The sequence below is a fragment of the Gadus morhua genome, chromosome 15 (assembly GCF_902167405.1).
Source record: "Gadus morhua chromosome 15, gadMor3.0, whole genome shotgun sequence".
In the NCBI taxonomy this organism is placed as follows: Eukaryota; Metazoa; Chordata; class Actinopteri; order Gadiformes; family Gadidae; genus Gadus; species Gadus morhua.
In genome coordinates, this window is record NC_044062.1 from 11,874,625 (window position 1) to 11,892,417 (window position 17,793).

The following is a 17,793-nucleotide window of genomic DNA, read 5'->3' on the forward strand; positions in this document are numbered from 1 at the left end:
CCCACTTTCTGACTGGGAAAAGTTTGCCGTGTCCCAGACGAGCGGCAGGCAGGGAAGGGGCTTTGAAGCCTGTTTTCCCTCTGTAAAGGCAGACGTGGCGTCGCAGACACACTGAACCTGTTCCGCCGCGTCTCAGCCAGCTGCCTCCCTTCGCCTCGCTCGTCGTACGGGCGAGCGAGGACGGGTTGTCATGTGCAGTAAATAGGGAAGGGGTTCGGGCAGGCTGTCACCCATAGGCCGCCTCGTGGCGGGGGGGGGGGGGGGGGGGGGGGGGGGCTGACTTACGAGGGGAAATGCAGGACTGCGCATTAAGTAGATGGATTAAGTAACTCTCTCTTTCTCCTTCTCCCGCTCTCTCTCTCACCACCTCCGTCCACTCCTCCTGTTTCCCCTTCTCCGTTCATCTCCGCCCGCTCGCACTCCACTCCTTCACCCCTACTCACCCCGCAATCAAACCCTGGTGTCGTACACCCGTGCATGTCTCAATGACACCCCACTCTCATCTGCACCCGCCTCCAACACCACCACCACCCTCAATCCACATACCATCCCAACCACCCTAACCTTTCATCACCACCACCCCCCACCCTCAAAACATTACCAACTCCTCCATCACTCACATCAACACCCCACCCACCTCTGAAACCTAACCCCCCCCCCCCCCAAACACACACACACACACACACACACACACACACACACACACACACACACACACACACACACACACACACACACACACACACACACACACACACACACACACACTCTGTTACCCATTGGTCTCCTCCTCCACCACCACTTCACTCACCACCACCTCCTCCTCCTCCCAGAGCACTTTATGAGCGTGTCGGGGAGGCGGCGGGGGACCTGAGCTTCAAGAAGGACGACATCCTCCACGTGGACCAGTCCCTGCCCAAGGGCAGCTTCGGCACGTGGATGGCCTGGCAGCTGGACGAGAACGCACAGCAGATCCAGCGGGGCCAGATCCCCAGCAAGTACATGTGAGTGGCAATGGGACTCCCCGCACATGCGCTTCAATATTGGACATGCATGTGCACAGGCACGCGTGCACAAACACACACACACACACGCGTACACACGTACACACGTACTCCCGCATGTATGTGTGAATAATGAAAACTAGCTTCAGTGATGGATATTTTTTCTCTCTTGCTGGTTATTGAAATATTAACACTGACCTGACCCCATACTATCATTCTTACCAGTATGAAAAGGACTCCCCCTCCCCTCACAAACGCACTCTTGCTCACTGTCTGTGTGTCTGTGTGACTGTGCCTCAGGATGGACCAGGAGTTCCACCGGCGCCACAGCATGACGGAGCTGAAGGAGGACGGCGGGAAGACGCTGTCGGCGGCCGCCCGGCGCTCCTTCTTCCGGCGGAAGCAGAAGCACAAGCGCAGCAGCTCCAAGGACAGCAAGGAGACGGTGGCTCTGGACGCCGTCAGCACAGACTCAATCCCTCTCCTCGACGGTGGGCAGAACAACAACACCACACACACCAGCTGCCAACTGTTTGAGGCAAACTGGTGCCAAGGAAGGATTTAAGCTGATAAAACTCTAAGGGCTGAAGTCTGAAAGAGAATTTACATTCATAATGCAATTTATGAATCGACAAAATAAAATCAACCACTTTTACAAAATAGCCACCGATGCCAATTAAGTATTTAAACAAAATCTCTAAAGTATTAGTTCCAAAATGGTTAAGGGCATCCCTGCAGTGTATGAGTATAAAACCAAAGAAACTGTCAACTTATTTGACAAAATGGCCCCCCGAGGACAAAGCAAGATTGAAGATAATAGGTTTAAGTATTATTTGCTTTAATCGTTTAATCTGTGACGACCATTGTGATAATTTTCTAGTTTCCCTCCTTGTCTCGTTCCCCCCCGTGTGCCGGCGGTGTTCTGCGTGCGTCTCTCTGTGGCGGCCCAGACTGTCTGAGCCTGGCCTACCAGAGGGTCCAGAAGGTGGAGTGCTCGTCCCTGCGGCCCGTGCTGGTGCTGGGCCCGCTCAGCGACCCCGTCAAGGACATGCTGGTGAAGGAGTCTCCGGGGAAGTTCTGCAGATGTGTGCTCGGTGCGTTGGCCCCGCCGCCCCGTCGCCACCTGAAACGCCCGCATCAGTGGCGCCATTTAAAAATAGACTGAAGGCTGTAGCTTTTCTTCAGGCCCGTGTACCTGGCCAATTCTAACTGCTTGCAACTCCTAACTATTTCACAACGTTTTCCATCAAAAATAAATAAATAATTTTTTGCAAGACAATATTTGCCAATATAAAGTAAAATAAGCCCTAAACGTATTTCTTGTCTTAAATCGACGGAAATAAAAATCACCCATTTTTCCCTCATTTGGTTAGGCAGAACATCTACACGTCTCCATAGTGTCTTCACTGTGTCTGAGTGTTGTGTTTGTCGTCCTCCTTTGGTTAGGTTCTCTACAGAACATCTACACGTCTCCATAGTGTCTTCACTGTGTCTGTGTGTTGTGTTTGTCGTCCTCAGAGGTGATGAAGGCCTCTCAGCAAGCCATCGAGCGCGGAGTCAAGGACTGCCTCTTCATCGACTACAAGCGGCGGAGTGGTCATTTTGACGTGACCACCGTGGCCTCTATAAAGGAAATGAGTGAAAAGGTACCACCGCCCTTCCCATGATCAAACTCTATCAGAGCCAATCTGGGACTGCACTTAAAGAGACAAGACCGAAACCGGGGATGTCCAATACAAGATGTCAGCAGGATGTTACAGGAAAAAAAAAAATCCCTTTCCTGTAACTGGCAAATGTCAATAAGTGTGATATAATAAGGTATCATCAGCAGGTGTCTCCAAACATGATATGTTCTCCAACAGTTATTTTTTTGGTTTGTTTGTTTGTTTTTTTCCCGCCTCTAAAACAGGACTGCCACTGCTTGCTCGACATTGCCTCCTACGCTATCGAGAGGCTTCACAGTGTTCACATCTACCCCATTGTGGTGTTCATCCGCTACAAGAACGCCAAGCAAATCAAGTGAGTAGCATCTTGTTTACCAAGCACCATGCAAAACCCACGTCTTTTATAGGATAGGATGAGATTCGACTTTGTGCTCACCTCAGAGAAATGCATACTGAACATTGCTTATCGACGATATATGAATACCAGCGATTGCATTTTACACATTGACATATTTGGCTCACAGTTGCACTTTGGTCATGTATGCATGCACACATAAAATGTTATTATATATATATGAATATATTTTTTAAAAGTGTTAAGGAATCATTCATTTTATTTATTTGTCCTGATATTGTTCAAATTAAATCTTTACCTTCTCATTATTTTTGTGTGAATTCAACCGCCAAATACTCCCAATACCAATACTTCGTCTGACAGCCCGTGAAAGTAGATGAATCTAAAAACATTTGATGCATTGAATACTGTCATCTGTCCGTCCCCTGTTCTTATACGGGGACGGACAGCATGACCGACAGCTCATCAAAATAGAAAGTTTTACACTTCTCAAAGGCTTAGGGTCAGTGTGTTGGTCGAGGGTGGGTTGGTGGATGGGGGCCGAGGAAATGTGTGTTGAGTGTGATGGGGGGGGGATATATGAGGTGGGGGTGCTGAACGACTCACTCGCTCCCGTGTCCTCAACCAGGGAGCAGAAGGATCCGGTTTATCTGCGGGACAAAGTTTCTCAAAAACATTCCAAGGAGCAGTTTGAGAGTGCCCAGAAGATTGAGCAAGAGTACAGCAAGTTTTTCACAGGTCAGTCAACACGTGATGTTTACAAACTATGTTTCGGTACATTCATATGTTTACCTCACAGTTACATATTTCTACAAAATAATCGAATCCCTAGTTTTCATAATGAATAAAAAACGTCTTTATTTTGCAGGGATTGTCCAGGGTGGCACTCTTCCCTACATTTGCACTCAGATCATGACTATAGTTGATCAGGAACAAAGTAAAGTCCTGTGGACACCCGTTGGCGGTCCCTAGAGGCCACCGTCTGCAACTACGGGAAGCTGCACCTTCCTCATCAACCTTCCCCTCTCCCAATTCTAAACACTAATTATATCTTTCAAATGCTATACCAATAGGTACACTACATTGAATTACACATGTAAAGTTAAATATATATATATATTTTTATTTCGTATTATCTTTGTAATCTGTCCCGCCTACAACTATTATTATTATTATTATTATTATTATTAATATGATATGTTCTGAAGCAGGTTTAGTAGCACTGGATACTCGACATCAGAGTTCATAAGTTCTTCCTTTCGAGATTTCTGGTTGTCGCCGTTGTCGTCGGCAACGCCACATCACACACATCTGTTTACATTCAGAAGAAGTGTCAGGTTTTTTTTTAGCGTCACATGTTTGCTTTGAGTGTGCGTCTCTTAATTTTTGACCCAATCCCAAGCAACTCAAATGAAGAATCCCAGACCCTTACCCTCCGCACCAACTGACATCAGTTTATTTTTTTTACATTGACATGCCCATTCTATGTGCATATACGTATGTGTCTGTGTGTGTGTGTCCGTGCGTGTCAGTATGTCTGTGTGCGTGCCTGCGTTTCTGTATGTATGGCGGCACAAAATCTGTGGTTTTGTTTCCACTCCGGTCATTGGTTGGATTGAGTCATGGCTGTCGATGTTGGCATGTATTCAACGTTATAGAAATGGAAGGCCAGGATCAGACACCAGATTCCTGGTGAAGTTTTATGTAAAGGGTGTGAAGGCACCAAACCTCTTTATATTATATAAATATATATATATATATAAGTATATAGAGAGAAAGAGCCAGAGATATATCTATATGTATGTAGCTGTGGTCTTACTGAGCCTGAGTGCCAACAGTGATGGCCATGAAACTCCCATTGAAACACATATTGCCGTTTGTTTCTATGCATTGTGTTCTTACAGTAGCTGGGTGTTTATAGACGGTTTACAGGCCTTTCTATGGTGCCTTTTTTTTGAAGGGGAGGTCTGGTCTGAAAACCAGCGTCCCGGTTACAATACCAGTACCTAGGTTCATCTTCTTTTAACTTCTCCAATGCAACCCACGATGAACCGGTTCAGGTGTCGGTGACCGGAGGACTGTGCTTTGGGACCAGTACAGCATAGAGCAGCCGAGCACTTGACAATAGCTGCAAACAGGTTGGTTTTACTTGAGGGCAGGGGCCAAAATGGCGGCCAACGGGTTTTAAAAAAGAGAAAGAAAAGATCCTCAAAATGCACTCCAGGGCAAGACAGACCACTGTGTAACTTATCATACTCTGTCGCATATATTTAATGACACTATAGAGACTATATCAAATGACAGTATGCAGATTCACCTGAGAAATATAATAAATGACATGTATTTTCTAGCTAGGTCATAGACCTAGCATACTTTTAGCCGTCAAGTCATGTCTTAGCAGGTAATGGCATGTTTTTTTTTTACGGTTTGGTTTTGTGGTTGTTCGTCAGTCACATATCAATATGACTAGAAAAAAATACACTATATTGCAAATTGCAGGGTAATATCGTAACGATTTTCCTGGGATCCATATAAATGTTAGTAACGTTTTATTGTTATTTAATTTTCTTTCTTTTTTTTTATTCTAGAGGCAAAATTGTAGGTGAGGTATTCTGCCCTTCCTCAAACCATCTGTATTTTTTGTGCCAAAATTCACTATGGCAACTTTATCCCTTTGTATTACTGTTTTGCACTTGTTTACCTGTGAACCTTAAACTTGTATCTGTTCCTAGGTTTTCAGTAGACTATAAATAGGTACTGTTAATTTCTACTGTAACTAATTCACTTTCTTTTGTATTGATTTCGTTCCGTACATTTCATTGATGGCCTTTTTAGTCTTCATTTAGAAAAAGAAAATGCTCTTTATTTTGTTGAAAAGGGATCTCCTCTTGCACAGCTTACCAAGGTAAATTTGTCCTGAAGTTTGACTGTTGGGCTACATATGAAATGGACATAAACAAATAAAATGTTGCTATTTTTCTGATTTAGGTAGTGTTCTATCAAACGAAAGGGATACAACAAAAAACTGTTGTATTTTTAAAGAAGTCCAACAGCCAGGTACTGATTACATTTGCTTTCACTGAGAGAATGTGATTTCTATGTAATTATACATAAATATGAGAGAATAAAGCTCATTTTCTGTATCACAACAAACTGTCTCCATTATCACTTAATGGGCTGTGAAGAGATCACACTTCTGTCAGCCCAGCGATTTATGTTGTGAATTAATCTCAGGGTGGCAAAAAAATGATTTGTGGGGCGAATTAATTTGCCACCCTTTTGATTGGGCTCAAGAAGAAAGGCATGTCTATTTTGATCTGGGAGTGATGGAGATAACATTTCAGGGCTTCACATTCTTCAAGACTGCTAGGGGTTGCTACACTTTTAAAACCATGCAGCACATCTTTCTGCCTGCCCAGCGCATTGTAACCCCTGTGGTCCTGCTGTTGGTCCACGATGATTTAAACACATTTCCAGTTTAGTAGGCCAACCTAGCATGAGTCTCATAGTCTCAAGTGATGCTCAGTGTTGATGCAATTAATATACAAGTATTGATGGGGGGGGCCAAATATTAATCCCTTTATCCGACAGAGTAGGACACTTCCGGATGGAATTGTCGAGTATAATACGGATGATGGATGATAGTTACAAGCTATAAATAATTTACTTTTCCAAGGAGGTATGAGGCAATCCGCTGCCTTTGTCGAATAAAGAAATGATTAATACAGTGTGTCCATTCTCAGGATTACCATTTGTTTTTTTTTCCATCTAATTAGCCTGGGGACATGCTGTGAACTCTGAGCATCCCGAGCTGTAGGCCACTTTCTGCAAGCTCTGAAAAGCAGGTCACATGGTCCCATGCCCAATGATGTCACAGGACAGGATTGCCTTTCAGCTGCCTACCCTGCTCATTTGAGCGAATGCGCACACATCGGCCCGAAAAACAACTGCTTTGCTGTAAGCCTTATGGCTATACAGCAGCTTCAGATACTGGTGAGGTTGGCTCAAACTTCACGGTGTAAGGCTCTAATGGAAGCTCAAACTTTAAACCGGTTAACATGTTGCTACTTTTATCCTCAATTATTATTAATGTAGATTTATGTATAATTTACCGCTCTGACAACATGGCTGCACTTCTTTGCTGCTATTATTCATGAAGATGATTAACTGTAGCGTGCTAGAACCTAGAGTGTGCATCGATGTTGGGCCGCTTTTAACATAAAGCTTACATTAGCATTAACGATTCAAATTATAACCTTCGCTAATTATATTTGGTGCGTGTTTAAGGCTTTGTGAGCAGCTCGCAGTGATTTATTAATAGATATTTGGAATTCCCACACGAGTAGACCATCTACTTTCCATCTCCTATCAGAACTAATGAGGATCCACTACCTCAATCTCGTGGAATAGTTCTCAGATGGAAAACACAGAACTCTGCAACTCTTTCGGTGTTTGGTTCGCAAACCAGCCCTGATTTGTTCCGCACATGACTGATGAGTCTGCTGCGCTACTAGAACAAATTGATCACCACTTTTTGTACATTTTGGAAAACATGATCAACACTGACTATGCGGAAAGACCGAACATCAACACGCATTCGTTCTGTGTGCCAAATGTGTCCTTGCCCAATTCATATTCCATCTGTGAAGTTTCTTCCTGGCTGTTTTGGAAAGCCTGCGTCCCTCCAGCTGCCCTGCTGGGGTGCGGGTTTCAGAACAGCTGTTGATGTCTTATCCGAACTTGAGAAGACGGCGTCCTGACAGCCAGCGATCTGCGGCGTCCACCCTGCAAGACCTCCGCCTCTTCCCAGGCCAAATCTGCTGTCCACATAGCGAGGAACTCCCCCCCCCCCCCCTTCCTCTTTGTGCTGTGTTGGGTGTGACTGGGTTAGCTCCTCTCTTCCTCTGTGCTGGGTTGAGTGTGCCTGCTCGAGCTGTTGGAGTTGCTTGCCTTACTTTCCTCATCATGGCACTAAATAAATGGCACTAAATATGTATATCCGTCTGTCCTATCTAGCCAAATTGTTGCCTATGTGTCTGTGCTTCTGTCGGCCTATCTGTCTCTATCTATTGCTCCACCGTTTCCCTTTATCTTAATGCCAGAATCCGCAATTGGCCATATTTGAGTGATGTGTCAATTCTCAATAACTACATGAACAGAAACCACTAGCTTGCAAGCCTCTCCCTCTATTGTAACTGAGTGGCCATAGTGGCCAGTGTACTGGCCAGCAGTAAACATGATTGACTGTGAGAACCTTCATGTATAGAATGTGCAGAAGCCCCAGCTATGCCTGACCTCACTGGGAGGGAGGTAGTTAACGCATGGATTTGGCTGTAAACTCTCCAGTGTATGGGGGTGACATAGGATGCCATTGTCATATTTTCCGTGCACACTGTAGTAGTAGTAATAGTAGTAGGCCTTTAGTGGAGACAGGGGTGAAGTAGCCATGATATTCAGTATGTGCACTGCAGGACGCCTGCAAATATAACTAGCGTCTACAGCAGGGGGTTTCCAACTGTGGGTCACGACCCAAAAGTGGATCACACCTAGTGGGAAGTTAAATAGCCACCATAAACATTTTAATATTATTTTTAAATATATGCATGCCTATATACCTTGTCTGTTTTCCTTGTTTTACATTAGTTTCTATGATGACTGACAAAGGGAATACTGTATTGAAGAGATGTTAATAACTTATTATTTACTACATTGTAGGGGAAATGTTGGCCTATTTTTTGCCTGGTGTGTCCTTGAACAAAGGTACCTCAACAGGTTGCTCATATCATGAACATTTGGATTCGGAAATCCCTGTAGACCCCTACCTATTGTCCCAAGCAGAGCTTGACTTTAACAAGAATAATAGAATTTTCTTTTACACCGGACAGTTCCTAGTTAAAACAGCAGGGGGCCGAGTGTGAGGGAGCTGTCCGTGGGCTAAATCCTTATGTCTCTATGGCAAACCTCCCCCACCGCGCATCTTCACCGCATACATTAACATTCTCTAAGCCTATATCATCCAGGGAAATATGCGTGTTCATTTACACCGACATGAGAACTCAATATTTGTATTAGTAGCAGTAGTCGTATCCACAAATGTGATGGACAGACTATTCTACATTATATCCTAATGATGGACGATCGTGTCTAGCATTTTATGGGCCGGGTTTCGGATTCCGTTACAGCAGCTGATCCTGTGGGAGCATGTCCTACGGCTGGTAAATCAAGAAGTTACATTGGCAACCTCAAGCCTTCCTTAAAACACGAGGAAGTTATCTTTGACATGGACTTAGTGCAAGATATGGTAACATAGAATTCATTGGAATATTTCCACGAGGCTGAGTAAGCCTGTTTATGACATAATAACTCCCATTATTAATGTCCTGGTAGCAATAAAATAGGCATATGTTCAAGCAGAAATGTGTCCAATCGACCATTGAGACAGTAGGCCAACTGTGGTTTTTATTAATACATTACTTTTCCCCATTAAAACAACAGCTCTTATTTCTGATGTCTAAGAAAACCCAGTGAATGCCCCAACGGGTGTCGATTTGCGTCCACTTTCGCTGGAGATGAGCGTTCATTGAAGTGAATGGAAGGGTTATTGTCAGTTTATTGCACCGCGACCCTCAGGATGAGCAGGGTGACACAGGTGGCTGCATTTGCCCGAGTCGCTGCTCCCGGGTCAACACTTATCCAGGGGGCAGGCCCACCGACGGCAGAACCCCTTGGCTTGGACCCTTGAGAAAGTCCACGTTTCCAGAAAATAGCAAAAAAACGCAAAATAACTTAACATACTTATTCTTTATAAAAAACTTACATATAACGGGATTTGGCCTATTGGCCTACACAATATAGTATTGTTTACATATTGTCTATGTAACCACAATCTACATAACGGTGACTGAAATATCCTCTACTCTGCAAATGCGTATAGTTTTATAGAAGAGACATGCGTCACTTCGTTTACAATAACACACAAAAAATACGCAAAGCGCAGCCTACGACTGCGGCCGTGGGAGGAGGGAACATCCACGCGGTATGAACGCACTCTGTCCATCTTTATTATTAGAGCCTCCTCCCCCCGCTCCCCCCCCTACCTGTAAATCTCTCTGGCGTCTCCGGAGCCGAAGTGACAGGCGGCTCTATAGCTGGCCGCTCCGCGCAACGGCTACAGGGGCACCGAGCAGGGAGAGAGACACAGCCAGAGAGGGAGAGAGAGAGAGACAGCCCAATTCAATTTACGCAGCATTGACAAAAAAATAAAACAACAATCCGCATTTGTGACCGCGTAGGGTTAATATTGCAGCGAAATCCACAGACCCTGAAATACACATTTCGAGTAGTTATTTAAGATTATTCCGCCGGTTCATCGATTTTATTGACGCCGAAGGAAAGTGACATCGATTCTGTGAGCGTCCGTCGCTCGACTGGATCTCTTCATGGAAGACGGCTGAGAGGGAGAGAGGTCGGACCGGTAAGGACAGGCTACGATCATTTATCTTCGCCGCTTGTACTTAAATCATAAATAAACACAGAGGCAGCCCTCATGGCTGCCTCCAGACAAGACCATCTTTAAGCATGTTGTCGTTCGCCCTCAGAGACTCGGAAACCCCTCCGAAATGAGAAGTGTGGAGGATTCGTCATTGCTGCGGATTTAAATGCCTCTCTCCAAGAGGGCACGGAGGACCGCTTATTTCGGACAAGTTCACGCGTGTTGTCGTGTGTGCTGTACGCCGTAGACCCCAGTTTACGATTCATATGTTACCCTGCTGAAATACACACGGACTCAAATCCGTTGGGCAAGAAGAATCGAAGGTGAAGAGGAGGAATTTTTTTTATTATTTTTTCCCCCTAAGCAACATGGCTGGCGAGTGGGGCTGGGGACGGTGGCACGGACTCTCCAAGGCGCCTCGATGCTAGCCGAAGCAGGTGGTCCCGTCCCCCGTGGAAGCGGCAGCTCTATGAGGACAAACAGTATTAACTCTAATAATATACACAAGGACTCCTCGATCTTCATGTCTAAGATGGAAGACGTGGTCATCCCGTTCTCCTCCGAAGTCCCCTGCGACAATAATGGACAGCGCATGTGGTGGGCATTCCTCGCCTCCTCCATGGTGACGTTTTTCGGGGGTCTCTTCATAATTCTGCTGTGGAGGACACTTAAGTATCTGTACACGGTGTGCTGCCACTGCAACATCAAACCCAAGGTAATGTGTGTGTGTGTGTGTGTGTGTGTGTGTGTGTGTGTGTGTGTGTGTGTGTGTGTGTGTGTGTGTGTGTGTGTGTGTGTCTGTGTCTGTGTCTGTGTCTGTGTCTGTGTCTGTGTCTGTCAACAACAGTCAATAATGAGGATCCCCTTGTCCACTTGGCTGTTTCTGGTGTGTTGCTGCTGGCTGCATCCGTAAAGGCAGCGGTGCGCATAAATGTTTCATGTGCGAGTCTCTAATACCGTCCCCACTGTTTGTATACCCACGGAACCCCCGGTGCCAACACTGGGGCATATTGCAGCATCTTATAATTTATGCATCTCCTTTTATTGCCATATGGATGTACTTGCTAGCTCCCTCACTGAGCGAGAGGCAAGAGAGAGGCGAGAGGTGCTTGGTGGTGGAGAGTGACTTGTGGTGTATACACTTTAAATGAGATGAAAGAGTATTGGGGGGCGGGGGGTTTGAGAGTCCCTAAGCTCCATGGCTATAAACACACACATACGGGGCCCCGTTGGCCAACCTATTGACACCACGTCCTGGTGCCATATGTACAAGGCATGTAGATCCCGTGACATCATGGAATTCCCTAGGCCGTGCCATTGCAGCGTGCAAGCACACAGGTCCCCAGGACACAGGAGAATGCCCGCCTTCCCGGAGTTAGCTTAAGTTTAGGGCATTAGGGCTGGTAATCTAGGAGTTAAGATGAGGGGAGAAAGGGAGTCACAACGCTGGTTATTTTAGCCCGTCCTGGTGCACATGAAGACAAGGTTGAATCACGGCTGCTTCGTATGTATACGAGGAGCTATGACTCCACACATGACTCACACACTCGCTGCTGTAGTCAACGCATGTGTGGGCCTTGCCGGACGAATACACACTTTTTAAACAGTGACTATGTTTAATACACTAGGGGACGGTTGTGTGCTGTGAGGTTTTGAATCTACAGCATTGATACGGTATAGGGACTTGATTGATCTCCAGTTCCGAGTTGATTTCCCTCTTGCCCTTTTCTTTGGCAGTCTTCGGTAATCTAGAATGATGCAGGCCAAAATTGAAGCAATTTGTAATGCACTTGTGCATATTGACACACACACACACACACACACACACACACACACACACACACACACACACACACACACACACACACACACACACACACACACACACACACACGTTATGTCATTCTTAGAACTGTGCAGTCTATCTGTCACGAACAGGAAGCGACGCACGCAACAAGGCATCCATCTTGAACCTGCTAGAGCATGTGTTGACTAGCTCTATCAATCGCTCCTCCTTCCAAATGAGACTAATGAGGGGGGTTGGGGAGGAGAGGGGAGGCAGGGAAGTCCTGCTCAGTGACTTTGGGCAGTGGGATTCACACTTGGTCACGGTTGGAAAAGGCTTGTTAGAAGTATTAGAAAGAGCAACTGGATCTGAGTTCAGCTGACTGGGCCAGGCCAGTTGGCTTGCATTATAATATGCGAGTGTGTACGTGCGTGAGTGTGTGCTTGGATGTGTGTATGTTCCTGGATGTGTGTTTGTGTGTGTGAGTGACTACTGTGCACGTAGCGGCGAGCGTGCACGTGGCTGTGGGTATGTTCATGGCTGTGTCTTTGTGTTTGCGTATGTGTGAGGCTGCTGTGTGGGACTGTGTGTGTGGGCACGTGGCAGTTAGCAGTGCGTGCGTTTGTGTTGGTTGGATGGAAGCGGGGAACCGGTTAGACTTATTACTTGGAACGAGGGGTGCCAGGGTGGAGGAGGAGCTGAGCAGGAGGAGGTGGAAACTCAGGGTGGAGGCTTGAGGCCGGGGGTGGGTGGGTGATAAAGATTAGGCGTGCTTCTGCTTAAACTTGGTGTCCTTCTCCTCACTCCATCAGCTGTGCCCCAATTCCAGCAGATAGCTCCTTTCTCCTGTCCCCCTGTTCCTCCATTCAGGGAATCCACCTTGCTAATGGGTCAAAGGTTGCAGGCTTACGGGGGATTGTGAATGGAGTAAAATAACCAGGAAAAAACACACAGAAAGAGAATGGACATATTTTTGTGGCCACTCTTGATGGATTCTGATGTGGAAGATGCCATGGAAATAAAGTTAGAACACGTCATTGTCATGTCATATTTAAGCCTCAGAAACACTGAGTGTCGTTGAGGGGTTTTGCGGGATTGGAATTTTGGTTAGCACACTTGTCTGTTGAAAGTGTGCCCATGACTTTCATGGCTTTGTCCTGTAAACTCTTAAACCAGTGACCTAAACACCGTAAACGCTGCATCATCATACAGTCGGAGCCAGCATCTTAATTGTCATCGGGTGAACCTGGCAAAAACATAATGCTACCGTGCAAATGTATTTAAAGACCTTCACACACGCCCCTAGTGGTTGGACCTGAATACCAGCAGCTCCAGTTCTCACAGAGGAATGCCACTCTCAAGTCGCTAATAAAGTAGGATAATTGACGAGTTGATGACTTTAAGGTTCTATTATTCACCCCTATGGGAGAATCTCCTTGTAAGGAACCAGAAGACCTAGTAAAGTGGCCAATAATAGATCTGTATCACGTAGACATTACATGTCTATAGTTACATAATTTCTTTTCATTTCGTTAAGTTGATTGATTTGATCAATTTGTTTCCTGAAATCACCTCGTGAAGAATGAATACGCTATATCAGCTTGGCCTCTGGCGACAGAATCCCCCTCCCTCCGCTGAATCCGGCCCACGCGCTGTCCTGTCCGGAGTGGGAACGAGGTGGGGCGCTCCGGACCTGAATCCCTTGTGAGCGTAGCGGAATGCGTCTGAAGGTGACGGCGGAGAGAGGAACTTTGTGTGTGTGTGTGTGTGTGTGTGTGTGTGTGTGTGTGTGTGTTCCCTCGTGCTTGGCAACCCACCAGCTGCATGTCACCAGAGCAGCGCCAAGCTCACACACCCTGCCAGCAGCTGTTGCACTCACTAACCAAGGCGCGCACACACACACACACACACACACACACACACACACACACGCGCACATACACACACACACACTCACACACACACACACACACATGCACACACACACACACACACACACACACACACACACACACACACACACACACACACACACACACACACACACACACACACACGCGCGCACATATACACACACACACACACACAGATTGTTTGTAGCAACGAGGGGTAGTAATATGTGTGTTGCACAACAGTTCAGTCCCATTAGTTGCGTGTTTGCATGCTCACACACACATTGGTGTGTGTTCCTGTTCACATCACAGTGGTGTGTAAGCGATCGCTTCCAAGCCTCTGATTGCCAGTGGTTGATTTCCATGTGTCATGTCATTTGTTGTCGATGGAAACGGCTGGGTTCGGCCGCGCCTCAAAGCGGTTTTGAGGCCCATGTGTGAGCACTGGTGATGGTGCAGTCCCCCCTCCCCCCTCCATCACCACCACCACCACCACCACCTCCTCCCCCCACCAGCCCCAGGTTCATCTCACGAGTGGGGTTAGGGAGAGGGTAATGCCTTGAGTCTCTCTTGGCCAAGCCTCACCCTCTATGCTGGGATGTGGATGGGAAGGCATACATGGTGCGGCTGTTTTATTTCAAACTTTTACTTAAGATCGTAAAAAGGGAAATAGAACGGATGCAAGAAAGTGACGCTGAGACAAATCAAAACTGGAGTGCAATAAAAAGTGTGCAGAGCAATAACGGAGATCTCAATATACAGACACGATGCATCTCGACAAAGTGCGCTCTGAATTGTACATAAATACATGTTTGTATCATAAATCCCAGCGACTATAACCTTCAATCTCCCACCACTCTGAACGGCGCGCAGTACATGACTCATAAGTTATTTGTCAATAAAAATCTGTTCACCCCCCTTATCCCCTCCCCATTCCCCCCCCCCCCCCCATCCTAATCCCAGCTGCATGACTGGAAGTCCATGTATGGACAAGAGCTATAGGTGGTGCTGATGCATGTTAATCCGTGGCATGATGAGCCAGGGCCTATATATCAGGGTCAGACCTATGTATATCGTGAGGTAGAGAGACACAGAGGTCCACACCCCCACTGCCAGCGAGAGGCTGTTCCCACGGTGTCAGGCTGTTACATCTTAGTCGGCCTGTCAGCGCACTATTAAAAGGACGCACTTTCCCCAGGACGCATCCCAGGGTCAGGTGGGCTGGGGACAGGAACGGCGTTTACCTGGATCCCAGGGAAGGGAGCAGGACCAGCGTTCCCTTATGATGGATCATTAGGATGGCCACCCGATCCCGGGCAGAGTGGCCGAGTGGAGAACCACGATGCAGATGGGCTTGCCTCTGGCCCGGCCTGCTAGTTAGGCCGTCTCAGTGTTATTTATATCAATATTCCTCTCTGGTTTACTATTCTCCTCATCACTTTATTGGTGATTGAAAATCCTTGTTTAATCCTATGCCTCAAATGGATCTTCTGTTATTTTTAACAAATGCATTGTTCCTTATTCCCTTGTTGAAGCCCTTTGTATTGCTGTTTTGTGTGAAAATCGCTCTATAAATATAGTTTGATTTGATTGCCCTGGTTGAGATGTTGATGGGCAACGTCCTGCATGTTGGAGATGGATAGTTCGCTGGCTAGGTAGACAATTAGCTTTCTAGGTAGCTGGTAATATAAAGTAGCTTGTTTCGCTAGCTAAGTAGGTTGGACAGGGCTACATTAGCTAGCTACACAGGCTCCCAGCAGGCTCTGCAGAGGCAGAGAGAGCTTCCCCCTTCCTCAGCTGTTGTTGTCCTTAATCAGCCGAGGGCTGCTTCTGGACGTGTCTCCCTTTAGTCATTGACCTAGAGAGACGTTTTATAGCTCAACTCTGAACATCGTCGAGGATGCACTTTTAAGCCTCAGCAGTGCCAATTTTTCAATGTATACATTAGATGACCGAGAAGGAATCGTTTATGAATAAAATATATGAAATATCTGCAAAAGGCTTAATAAAAGATATGTTCTGAAGTAATTAAAAAACAGCTATGAGATGGGAAATATACACCATCCAACACATCCGTTTGCACACGTTGCATATTAGTCTAATATTTTGGCATTCTTTTTATTTTTCCTCCCTTGACTTCTACGTTATCCATATCTGTCGTGGATCACTTTGTTTGTATCACACAGTGTAGCGGGTCAAACGCAGTGGATTCATGGATTTCCCTAAAGGTGCTATAAGGGATTCCCGTGCTCCATATAGCTAGTGGAGTGTAAACACACATGTTTATGCACACATTGTATGCACAGCCTCCTGCACCGAGCCACAGTCCTGCAGTCATTGTAGATGATAAAACCCTATTTTCATAGTCAATGGCGGCACAGAAAGAGGGCTATTTTGGGCTTGTTGTGATGAGGCAAGCCCCTGTACGGCGCAGCGTTCAGCACAGCGATAGGAAACACTGCCAGCGACTCGTAGGGCTACTACTGGGATCTGGCTCTGCCTTCTAGTGCTGATTACCAGGTATAACCAACCAATCGCCTATCTCCCTCTCATGCTCCTCTCTCCTCCTTTCTCTCTCTCTCTCTCTCTCTCTCTCTCTCTCTCTCTCTCTCTCTCTCTCTCTCTCTCTCTCTCTCTCTCTCTCTCTCTCTCTCTCTCTCTCTCTCTCTCTCTCTCTCTCTCTCTCTCTCTCTCTCTCTCTCTCTTCCTAGCCTTTCTTCCCTTCCCCCCCTTATTCTCTTTCTTTACATGTCTCTTTCTGTCTGGTTTTCTCTCATCTCTCTCACACACACACTCTCTCTCTCTCTCTTATCTCGCCACTTATAAGCCACCCCCCCCCCCCCCCCCCCCCCCCCCCTCCCCCATCATCCCAGCGCCCACCAACAAGCTAGAATGCCAATGGAGCGTTGATCTACGGACGGACATGAAAAATAAAACACGCCGCCATAATTGCTGCTTTGAGCGGTGTGCAGCGATGCAGAGACGTGGGGATGGACGGAGTGATGGAGGGAAGGAGGGGAAGGAAAGGGAGAAAAACCGACAAAGAAGAGAGAGTGAGATGGAGAGATGCTCACAAAGAGACGGGCTAAAGGGCACGGCTGTGACCTTGAGACGGAAAAGAGAAAGCGCAGGCTTTGTGCCACATGCTCTGCTGATGCGGGGACGTGCTCGCTGCGTTAGCATTAGCCATTAGCGTCGCTCTGTGCCTAATTGAGTAATAGCTTCATAGCAACCATGATAGATATCCAGATCAAGACCATTGCTCTGTTGGATGATCATAATATTCGCTTTGACCAGACTGCAGATGGTAGATTTAGTATAGCTTAAGTGTTTAACAATTAAATCATACAGGATTTATCTTGGGTGTACTGGAGTTTATTGCTAAATAAAAAAAAGTATGTACATATTATAACGTATATATACATTGGTATTGTTTTATGTTTTTATTGGTCGTTACTTTGAACCGCTCTGGTTTCTGCAATCACACCTGAAGTACCCTGTGGAGATTGATAGTGTTTGCCCATCCATCCATCCATCCATCCACCGGTGCCGTTTGTCATCATGGATATGGGATGGGCGGGTAGCTCGATGGAGAGATGG

General features: G+C 46.4%; 2 protein-coding genes across 23 annotated transcripts in view; both read left to right on the forward strand.

The window, feature by feature from the left end:
- dlg5a (discs, large homolog 5a (Drosophila)) overlaps positions 1 to 6,176 on the forward strand; it is a 46,215-nt gene extending 40,039 nt beyond the window's left edge. For all 3 annotated transcript variants that reach the window (XM_030378368.1, XM_030378369.1, XM_030378370.1), the window contains exons 27-33: positions 834 to 1,004; positions 1,305 to 1,495; positions 1,955 to 2,098; positions 2,523 to 2,650; positions 2,914 to 3,023; positions 3,652 to 3,761; positions 3,892 to 6,176. In XM_030378368.1, the coding sequence (XP_030234228.1) occupies positions 834 to 1,004; positions 1,305 to 1,495; positions 1,955 to 2,098; positions 2,523 to 2,650; positions 2,914 to 3,023; positions 3,652 to 3,761; positions 3,892 to 3,995 (958 nt within the window). In that variant the 3' untranslated portion in view covers positions 3,996 to 6,176. The remainder of the gene's footprint in view (positions 1 to 833; positions 1,005 to 1,304; positions 1,496 to 1,954; positions 2,099 to 2,522; positions 2,651 to 2,913; positions 3,024 to 3,651; positions 3,762 to 3,891) is intronic.
- Positions 6,177 to 10,128: 3,952 nt separating this feature from the next.
- Positions 10,129 to 17,793, forward strand: part of kcnma1a (potassium large conductance calcium-activated channel, subfamily M, alpha member 1a) — a 150,162-nt gene continuing 142,497 nt past the window's right edge. For 17 of the 20 annotated variants that reach the window (XM_030378377.1, XM_030378375.1, XM_030378374.1 and 14 more), the window contains exon 1: positions 10,937 to 11,230. In XM_030378377.1, coding sequence (XP_030234237.1) covers positions 10,937 to 11,230 — 294 coding nt within the window. Of the gene's footprint in view, positions 11,231 to 17,793 lie in introns of all 20 variants that reach the window. The other 3 variants (XM_030378372.1, XM_030378392.1, XM_030378373.1) reach the window with 2 other exon arrangements.